The sequence below is a fragment of the Symsagittifera roscoffensis genome, chromosome 9 (genome assembly GCF_963678635.1).
Source record: "Symsagittifera roscoffensis chromosome 9, txSymRosc1.1, whole genome shotgun sequence".
In the NCBI taxonomy this organism is placed as follows: Eukaryota; Metazoa; Xenacoelomorpha; order Acoela; family Convolutidae; genus Symsagittifera; species Symsagittifera roscoffensis.
The window spans coordinates 48004754-48015523 of NC_087070.1; the positions used below are offsets into that span (position 1 = coordinate 48004754).

The 10770-nt window shown below is 38.4% G+C and overlaps 1 protein-coding gene across 1 annotated transcript; it reads left to right on the plus strand.

Annotated features, from left to right (window-relative positions):
• The first annotated feature begins 7329 nt into the window (after positions 1-7329).
• LOC134854284 (rho GTPase-activating protein gacZ-like) lies at positions 7330-10165 on the plus strand. The gene is made up of 2 exons (XM_063870479.1): positions 7330-7859; positions 8075-10165. Exons 1-2 carry the CDS (start codon positions 7760-7762, stop codon positions 10075-10077), a joined length of 2103 nt encoding a protein of 700 aa, XP_063726549.1. The 5' UTR covers positions 7330-7759; the 3' UTR covers positions 10078-10165.
• Positions 10166-10770: the final 605 nt, after the last annotated feature.

Sequence of the window (10770 nt, forward strand, 5' to 3'; positions counted from 1 at the left end):
GCACAAATTAAGTACCAGATGCCTAACATCGAGGAACTCATGGTTGCCGTTGGCCAAACGATAAGCGAAAAGAAGTCGGGTGAGATATTCTTCTCCACTATTGATCTAACGTACGAGTACGGCCAATTAGCATTGAACCAAGAAACTAGCCTGCATTGTAATTTCTCGCTCATCGGCGGTAAATCGACTGGTACCTGCAGATTTAAAACCGGTTGTTACGGCCTTACCACTATGCCGCGGAGTTTCAAAGAGTAATGGATTCCTTACTAGCTGAATATCCACAGGCACACGCATTTTTCGATGATAAATTAGTGGTAACTAAAGGCTCCAAAATAGAGCACATATTGATCGTGGAAAAAATTAGATGAAAGAAAATATTGCACTAAAACTAACGAAAAGAAATTTTGCCTAAAACGAATGTGAAGTGTTAGTCGAACACAAAATTACTTCGAGCGGATTAATGCCGCTCTTATAAAAAACGGAGCCAATCGAGGCACTGGAACCAACCCGCATACTATCTCAACTAAAATCGTTTATGGGGTCAATTCACAGTTTAAACAAGTATTTATCCGCATTGGCAGGTCATCTGCTCCATTAAGACCACTTTTAAGCAAGAAAAATGAATAAATATGGACATCCGAGTATCAGGAAGTATTTCAAAAACTAAAACGCCAGGTAGCCGACTTTATGGAACTTCGGTACTTTGATGTGCATAAAGATATAAGGGTAGTGCGCGACGCTAGTCAAAATGGATTTGGGGCAGTATTAGAAAAAATTGGTACCGAATCTAAACAACGCTGAAAAAAGATACTCCGCAAACAAAATGAAGACGCTCGCCCTAGTCTGAGAGGCTGAATACTTTCGAAATCATGCACTGGGGAGAAAATTTCAATTTGTTACCGATCATAAAGTTCTGGTATGGCTCTTAAGCGAAAATAACAAAAAGAACAAAGCAATGTTAAGCCGGTTAACAAGATGGCTAGATAGGCTAATTTCGTTCGACTTCCAAGTCGAACACATGCTAGGGGCAAAAATTAGTCTCGCGGACTACCTCTTCAAAAATCCAAATAGTGAGGCAAAACCAGTGTCGGCCTACGATAAAATGTTCACGGTCACAAAAACAACTTCAATGCACAGCGCCCTAGGATTCAAAAATGCATTAGCGTGGGGCCCGGAAACTCTTATAAATAGTAATCTCAATTTAAAAGAACGGAAATTAACAAAAATAACAAGTAGAAGTGCAGTATGCAAAATTCGAACAAAAATATGGCCGATAGATGGCGAGCTGTAATGCAATGACAAGTCAACTAATCAGAGAAAAAAATACTTGCGTATGCTGGCGACCACGAGGCAAAACGCGCCGACGGTGAAACAACAATTTAAATAGATTATTTTGAACGATTACTTTTTGTAAACACAGTCATACAGAATCAATATAACAATCAATTTTTTCTCATGAACAAATCATTTCGGAAATTACAGAAAAGTTTAAAACGTCATTCAAGCATAGCCAGTAGTGAAGAAGGTTAAGTAGAAGAAATAGTCGGAGAAGAAAACTTGAGTGGAATTACCACGGAGACGAACAGTACGAAAAGTAACACGATATTATCAATACCTTCAGCGTTGCCAGGTGAATCCTTTCGCCCAGTTGAACCGTCCAAGATTTTTATGCCGATAGTCCCTCGTAATTTTAAAGTAATTTCCAAAGCCATGGCGCTACCGGAACTTTTTAACTTCCGGTTTATTGAGTTTCAATACTCATCAGACCCCCAGCTAGAAGCAATCTATCAGACGATTAAAGCCAAAAATCCCGATACGGCCTCAAAAGTGCAAGCAATTAATCGTTACTCTGCACAGTTCATTAACGCCTTTCATATACCAGATAACTGTTTGTGGATGGGCGACAAGTGCATTACATAAGAGAATCAACAATCGATTGCATCATTATCATCACGGCAAGAGCAGCATGTACGCGGCGGCAAAGGATAATTGGTACCCATATACTCACAGGAGTATTGCGTTAATAGCCAAAAATTGTAGGGAGTGCGTGCTTGCCGGTAAGAACTTAATAACCATGTGTACCAAGGGTGACTTATTTAAAAATACCCGAACCATTGGAGCCCAGTGAGGCAATACAATTGGATTTTTGAGGACCCATAAACTACCTGACTGAGTCCAAAAAGAATCTAGCAGTGGCGTGAATCGGTTTTCTAGATGGCCATCAGCGATAGTATGCAATACAAATCGCGCGGACAAATTTCTATATTCTCTTAGGACCTACATCAATAATCACTTAAAATTTCCTAAGACCTACATCAACAATACTCATCAGACCCCCAGCTAGAAGCAATCTACCAGATGATTAAAGCCAAAGATCTCGATACCGCCTCGAAAGTGTATGCAATTAACCGTTACTATGGGCGGCTGGTTAGCGACTTTCATGTACGATATAACTGTTAGTAGATGGGTGACAGGTACTTTAAATAAGGCAATCAACAATCGGTTGCATAATTATCATCACGGCAAGAACAACATGTTCGCGGCCGCAAAGGATAAATGGTACCCTTATACTCACTGAAATATTGCATCAGAAACCGACAATTGTCGGGAGTGCGTACTTGCCGGTAAGAACTTAAAAACAATGTGTACCAAGGGGGACTTAGTTAAAATTACCGAACTAAAGGAGCCCAATGAGGCAATACAGTTGGATTTTTCAGGATAAATAAACTATCTGAATCAGTCCAGAAGGTACGCAGTAGTGGCGGTGGATCGGTTTTCTAGATGGCCATCGGCGAAGGTATGCAATACAAACCGCTCGGATAATGTTTCTGAAGACCTACATCAACAATCATGATGGGGTGCCTAAAAAATTTTACGTAGATCAGGGAACGAATTTTATGTCAAGAGTACTCCGAAGTTAACAAAAAAAATGATCCAATGTACTACATTCCAAATATGCTTGTTTAGATGAGTAACACTCAGAGGCACAAAGAATGCCAAACCCAGCGGATACCAACTGGGGCGTGAGATCCGACTCGGAGTATGAGGGATGGCACGAAACCACCCCTTGAGGCTGACGGACGAACAGGCGACCCGACAAGGCGACGAACCAACGGCAACCTCATTCCACGGGCCAAGTTCCGAAGCCAGTCCCTCACGATTGGTGTTTCAGCGCACTGCTACTAGGATTACGAACAGGTATAAATTGTTCAATAGTAAAAAAATAGCTGAACGTGCGCATACAACAAAATTAAGCATTGGTAGCTTGCTTATGAAATAACGAATTGTGATCAGAAAATCAAAAAACTCGAAGCGATTTCCAGGGGGAGCACCAAAGGCACCAACGCCTGCAGAACTAAGAAAGACATTCCTAGCAAAAAATGTTCATAGTGTCAAAAGACGGTTACAGAAAACAAGGGGCGACGCAACGAATCAGAATATTCGGAATCGGATAGTGACGTGCAACCGCTGGCGTCAAAGTGGATCATGGGGAAATTACCGTTGGCAACATTACCGGAGGGGCAATACCCGATCAGTATCAGCAGGAAAGGGACGGAACGAGCAGCTACCGAGTCAATAGCCACCGAACATGAGAAAACATCAGCAAACACGGCGGGCGCGAACACGGAGAACGAGCAGGGCAATGAAACGCACAAGAAAAACTAGGAAAACGCAGCGGAAGATTCGTGAGCGAAAGATCCGGAGAATAATCCAAATACGGCGTCGGCGGCAATCGAAACGAAGAAGAATACTAGGAAGCAAACACTCGTTTCCTACTCAAGCCAAGATTCGGGGAGTAGCCAGGGCGATACAGGGTTCAGACGGAGTGACCGAAAACTCACTGCGGTGAGTAAGATGGGGGCCGTCATGATCGACCGTATAACTCGAGGCGCGAACAGAGTGGTTTCAAAGGAAGAAAAAAAGGGAGTTAGTTTTAAATACCATAGCCCAGTGAGAGAGCCGACAGAAAACCGAAGAACTCAAATCGCCTTGCATAAAATTCGTTAAACAAAACTCGTTCAAATTTTATATAACCGTTAAAGCCAATAAGTAACCGTGTATTTGCTATCAAACCTAATTCAGCCATTCCAGTTGTGATCTATGATGGATTCCAGTTTATTTGTTCAAAATTTTCAATTAAGTACTTAAATTCATTTCAATTATAGATCCGTTTCATTTTGCTTCACAAGAGGGAATGTCATAGTGCTAAATCAGGCATTTGAGTCTTAATTAGTTCATCTTCTATTTCTTCCGTCAGTCAATTCTGTTTCTATCTGTTGATAGACATCAGAGACAGGTACTGGCCTTCAGAGTGTCTGTCACTGTCTGTTGACCGCTAAAACTTTATGGGTTACTGTTAAGTTGTCAATCAAGAATTTTTTTCAAGTATCGAAATAGTATTTTCAACAATTACTACAATTGAACCGATTTACAAAGTTAATATGAAACATTCCACGCAACGCCTTGAATGGCTCAATTAAAAGACTTTAATTCAGATAGAGAAGATTTTTCTGCCAGTTTAATTGGTCGCGCATTACAAATTCCTAATAGTATAGACAGTATTAAATTAAGCAATTTGCTTTATAAGTTGACGTTTTTCAAAAAAAATTTGTGAATAGAAAATGGGCCCGTTTTTTATAAGACAATTAATTAAGCTGGTTTTATTTATAAACCAAAATCTAACGAATTCAAGTTTTTAGAATTGGTTTCAGCAAAAATGGAGGATTATACTAGAACACTCTTTTAGAAAACAAAGGGACATAATGTGAAACTTAATGACGTAACAAAAGTGTTGTCTTCAGAGTGAAGCCCTCGAATTTTTGAAATACTTCTAATCTAATTTTAAATGAAACGGCAAAGTTAATCTAAAAGTTTGGGTTTTTTTTAAAGAAGTTTTGCTCATAAGCAATATTCAGCATAGAATTTTAAGTTCCTTATTAGAAGATTTATAAATAAGAAAACTGTTTTTATCAGGACCAAAATTTTTAGCGCATTTCAAACTCTTTAAGCAAACTTCAGTATCTAGGCATAATAAACTTCTAATTTTTTCTACTTTTTAAAATAATTTTTATCCAACTCTTATTTATATCTCAAGAATTTTAAATGTTGGAAATCAATTTGAAGTGATTTTTTGAACCAAAATAAACGATTGCTGGTGATACGCGCTGTTTGAAAATTTTTACATTCGCGCGCATCAAATAGCTCCAATTAATTGTTTGCTTAGTTCAACATCATAAGATTTCGACAAAGAAATGATGGTATTTTTTTTCAAATGGTTTAGAAAAATAAAGACAAAATTTCAGTTTTAATTTTTTTTGAAGCCTGTACAAAAAACACATCCGTCATTTCAGAAATACATAACAGGTTGTAGTTTGACGCAGTAAATTGAACAATTTCTTACTTTCCAAAAAATCAAATAATACTTTCTCGCATTGGAGTTCCATGAATAAAAAGCGATTTAATTTGAGTTTCCTTGTCAGTGTGCACAAAAGTGAAAAGAAATCGATTATAATCAATTAACAATGGATTATAATATGATTGTTTTTCGAGGCAACAAAATCCGTTTTCCATCCATTATAATCGATTTATTTCTCCCCCCCCCCCCCTAGCGTTTACCCATTTACAACAACACCCCCCCCCCCCCCCAACGTAACGTTTTAACGTTTTCAGGTGGGGGTAGGTGCAGGTGGGGGGTATGTGGGTTCGTTTGGGGGGATATGTGGGTTCAGGTGGGGGGATCTGTGGGTTCAGGTGGGGGGATATGTGGGTTCAGGTGGGGGGGGGGGGTTTGTTGTTTAGGCGGGGGGTGTTCAGTTGGGGGGGTGGGGTTTGTTCAATGGTGGTGGAGGTGTTTAGCTGGAGTGGTTAAGTTCAGTGGCGGGAGGGGAGCAAAGGGGCAAACATCAGGGGGATTGAGTTTAGGTTTTGAAATGGATTAGGGCAGGCCGTACACTCGCTTTGCAAAGTTTCCGCATCACTCACTTGATAATTGCTGCAATTCTTGCAAAATTTTTGCACGACGCGCGAAACAAAAATAAAGTGGAAAAAAATCCATTTTAGTGTGATTTCCTACTTATTATAAAATCCATTATAATGGATCCAAAATGAATTATAATGCTTTTTGTTTTGGCTAGAAAAAATGGATATAAATCCATTTTTAGTCCAATTTTGTTGTCTGAACGTAACATGGAAATCGATTATATTTACAACATTATAGACCACGAAAATCCATTATAATCGATTTGTTTTCACTTTTCTTAAATGCGGGTTGTCTCATTTTGTCTCATTCAGTTTGTGAAAAGACATGAGAATCATGCAGAACGAACGACTGAATGTTTTTCAGCGGAAAATATGCCCAGAAATTTCTGTCATTTTAGAGAAAACGCTGATACGATGATTTTTTTTCATCGGAAAAAAAAATTTGTAAAACTTTGATTCGATTCACAAAAAAACTTCAATTATCTGTAGTCATTTTAATTGTTCTTATTATATTAACGCCTGGCGACAGCACATTTTTGAATTTTTTGCTCATAAAAAACTAGTTGGTCAAAGCAGCTAACTCAAATTAGATTTGAAAAAATTAGTGATCTATTAATAGACCACTAATTTAGTGATCTATTTTGAGTTTGCTGCTTCTGAACAACTAGTTTTTTATGATAAATAAATGATAAAAAAATTGAGATGTCATGCGCAGCCATAAAACGGTTCATTTGTACTTGAGCATAGCATTGATGGTCCCGTTTTTGGTTGGAAGCGAAATCCTCTGTTTTCCATGGATTATATTTGCCACTTTTACATATTTCGACCGTTGCCACAATTAATACCGGTGTCTCCATGCCTAAAAGCAGAGTGACTAAGTAGACGACATTGTTCAAATAAGAATAAATTACAAACTTAGCAAATCAACCTATTTTTTTTCTTAGTTTACAAACAAAGTTGACAAAAGAGACTTCGACCCGCCTCTGTCTTCAAATATAACTTTGGGACTTGTAAAATAAGTTAAAAAGTAAGAAACCTAGAGCACTCAACATGTAGAAGTCAACATTTAGTACTCAACATTTAATTTTGAAAGGCTACAAAAATTTTCAAGAAAAACGAGCTTAAGTTGAAATATTGTAGCTCGATTGCTATTTTACACAACGCCGTAATGTTTCGCAAAAAGTTATCAAAATTAATCGAAAATTTTGGTAAGATATTCGACGCATCTGCTCAACGGTACCATTTCTATATAGCGTCTCGAAATGCATAGATTGAACGTTGAATAATTTACAATTGATATTAAAAGGGAACCAATTGTTCTTATATACTAATTATGTTTAAAATCACCTGCTCCGAACAAAAAACACACCGCCGTGCTTAAATCGCTGCATGGAAAAATATATTTTGACCAGTTTTTCAATTGAAATGTGTTTTTCCTTTCAAATTTTCTGAAGCATCCTTTTAATTTTTAATTTGATACACTTCGAAAAAATTGAGGAGTTTTTGAAAACTTGTTATTAACTAGAAAATTAGAAATCAATTATTTATTCGAAAATCATCAAAAACTTCAATTTCTGAGCATTTGAACTTTCATTCCAGTTGCAGCTCAGCCTTATTCTGAGGAGCCAGTTTATTCGCCTTACTCCAGAAAATATATTCGCAGTTACTCCAGAAAATATAATAAAAAAGCAAATTTGCAGAAAATAAGAAACTAATTTTTTTGCAAAAAAAACATAGAAAAAATAGCGCTTTGAGAGAAACCCGAAGTTGGATCTGTGACATGGGTTGTGGGGCGAGCAGTTCAGTCCAGTCGGCCTCCGAGCCCCGCTCTCTCACACCTACCCAGGGCTCATACAATGCCCAGCTGATCGAAACCCCAGGTTAGCCTCACATGAATACAAATAGTGTACAGGTAATTAACATAGGATAGGTCGGCTTCAACTTGCGGTAAGGAAATTGAATATATACCCTTCCTTCTTCTTTATACCTTCTTCTGGAATCCAAATCAAGTTTTCTTTAGGTCTGTAATACTTAAAAGCTGATTTGTCATTGCACTGAAATTCTATAGACTGCTGATTGTATTATCCCATTTTAGTTCAATCTTTGAAGCGTCAGCCCAACAAATCCATCAGTCTTTCGCAGCCAGATGACGACATCTACATCCCCCCACGTGATCCAAATGAACAAATAAACTCTTCGCCCCAAATCGGGGAATCCGAAGGACAAAACGAACACTCCCAGCGACCATCCAGTCACGTGACTTCACACGACTCGGGCCTTGAAGAGGACAACGGAATGACAACCGAGCCCGCCACTCGGCCCGAATCATCACGTTCGGATCAAGGCGACAAGACTTCGAACGAACAAAATGGGATTTTGACACCCGACAATCAAAGATCGCATGTTTTTGAGGAAAACGAAACAGCGTTGACGGAAATTTTACGAGAGGAGTTCACGAAAGAAAACGACAAGAACGAGTCGGCTATTGTTTCGACAAATGAAAGTGCAATTGAGATTAGCGATCCGACAGAGGAAGAAATTCTGCAGTTAGGCGGCACAATCGAAACAGAAGAAACGGATATCTCAAACAATTTAAATGAGACTTACGATTTGACGGAAAGAATGAAAAAAGAAAATTTGACCGAAAACCAAGACATACCTGATGATGCCGATATTACGAACGAAAACAATCCCAATGAGATTCCGAATGCTGGTTTAGTTATTGAAGGCACAGCTTTAGAAACGTCGGGCAAAAAAGAAGAAGCCAAGTCGCCAAACACTGAATCGGAATCTTCCGCTGAGCCGAGAAAAATAACGAGTGCTTCTATTTCTCGCCCAAACACGAGTGGCAAACGTCCAATGTCGGCTCAATCTCGTGTCCAATCAGCTTTCAAACGCCCTGATTCTACGAATTCGGCTAAAATAGCACCAAGCTTTCCAAGCGCAAAAACGTTCACGAAACCTAATTCACGCCCTGTTTCTGCTAAGTCCGATAAAATTGAAGCCATACAAACAGCTGATGAGCGAGCTAAGTCACGTGAGGGTACCGCAAGTCGACAGGAGTCGGCTAAATCTACGCGAAGCTTAGTGAACATGAGTCGACAAGTGTCGGCTAACTCAACTAGAAGCTTAGTGAACGCGTCTTGGCGCCCATCGTCGAAAACAAGCAATCACAGTGTCAAAAGTCTTCCAATTACAAATAATGATTTAAAACTGGACTCAAACGATGGTAGGAAAAGCTCTCAATCACTTCGTTCTGCTAATTTTGCAGTCGCGCCAGTTGTTAAGAAACAAACTAAACCTGGCTCAAGAAACAGTCAAGCAACGTTTGACGTAGCACCAAAATTACCGCCAGCAGCTGAATTTGAAATCGATCGAAAGACTCCAGAGTTGACATCTTCAAGACCATCTTCAAAAGCTTCGGAGGCGCCCAAACGTCCAGAATCTGGAACTTCACAACGTTCTAACGGATCTCAAAAAGTTCCTTTAGACATTGAAACTAGTAATACAAATATCACAAATGCTGAAAGGAGCGCCAGTTCCATGGATGATCTTGAGATGTTGCAACATGTTATGGAGGGCACTTTGGAACGGAAAAACGATGTTACAGACATGTCTGCCAGTTATGTAATAGATGGTCGAAATGATTTAATGGATGATTATAATGATATAATTGATGATGAAACGGAAAACGCCGAAAAAAATGATGAAACTCATGAACAAAATGAAATTGATGATGACAAAGCTGATATTTCACATGAAACTCCAAGTAATGAAGCTACAAATGCAGAAGAAATGATATCTGCTCGCGAATTAGAAGCAAAATCGCCAAATGGCTCTCACGTCTCATTTGATGTCAAAAACGGAAACAAAGATTCGCTTTCAAAAGAAAATACACAAAACGATTTAGAAGACGTTGAGGAAAACAATTTTCTTGACACTTTTTCGACCAAAAACCTTGAGCTTTCAATGAAACCTAATGATGATGATAAAAAACCAGAAGAACTGGAAAATTTGAAAACAGCTGGAAATGAAGCCAGTTCTAGCAGTCCTCCAAAAACGCCCCCGGAAGATCAGGAGGAACATATTAACGCATAGACTGATGATTTTGTTGCAGTAGAACAATTAAAATACTGACGTAAAAGCTTTTCTTTTATTTTATGCGCATGAAGTTCATAAAGAAACAATTTACTAGTCTATTTTTACCTGCTAACACTTTTTTTAAATTATATAAGACCGCCAAATTTTCAATATTTTAAAAAATCGAGAAATAATCAGATATAAGTAACAAAATAAACAAAATAGTTATTTCGTGAAAATACCTTGAGTGATGAGTACTCAAGTCTTTTATTCTTTATTCAAATCTTTGGAAAAACTCGGCACATTGGCCATCAAGGTGGGCATCACAGGGGAGGTGGGAGGGTGTTATAACTGTCGTGAGAAAGCTTCAAAAATTGATAAGGTTCACTTAACAAAAAAAACGAAACAAGACTGCTCGTATATCAAGGCGAAGCATATATCCGACTGCACTCTTTTGTCAAATAAAAAGTTTTTTGGTTGAATGAATGATGAAATAATAATAAAAAGAAAAAGTCTTCTTCTTACTTCCCCACACGCTATGTAAAACACAAAGAAGTGTTTAGTGTCGCGCATTATTGTACCGACTTTCCAAGAAAACGGAATTTTTATGCTAGGGGTAGTTTTTTTGTTCAGTCAATTTTCGGCGATTGAAATATTATTTTTAAGCAAGATCTTTTGTACCCCATTGAAGAGATCTACTTCCTGAAATCA

What these genes read in the sequence shown, in the direction of transcription:
- LOC134854284 (XM_063870479.1), top strand. Translation starts at nt 7,760, where the DNA reads ATGGGTTGTGGGGCGAGCAGTTCAGTCCAGTCGGCCTCCGAGCCCCGC. An exon ending in CCAGCTGATCGAAACCCCAG is followed by an intron (nt 7,860 to 8,074) that starts GTTAGCCTCACA and finishes ATCCCATTTTAG; the next exon opens with TTCAATCTTTGAAGCGTCAG.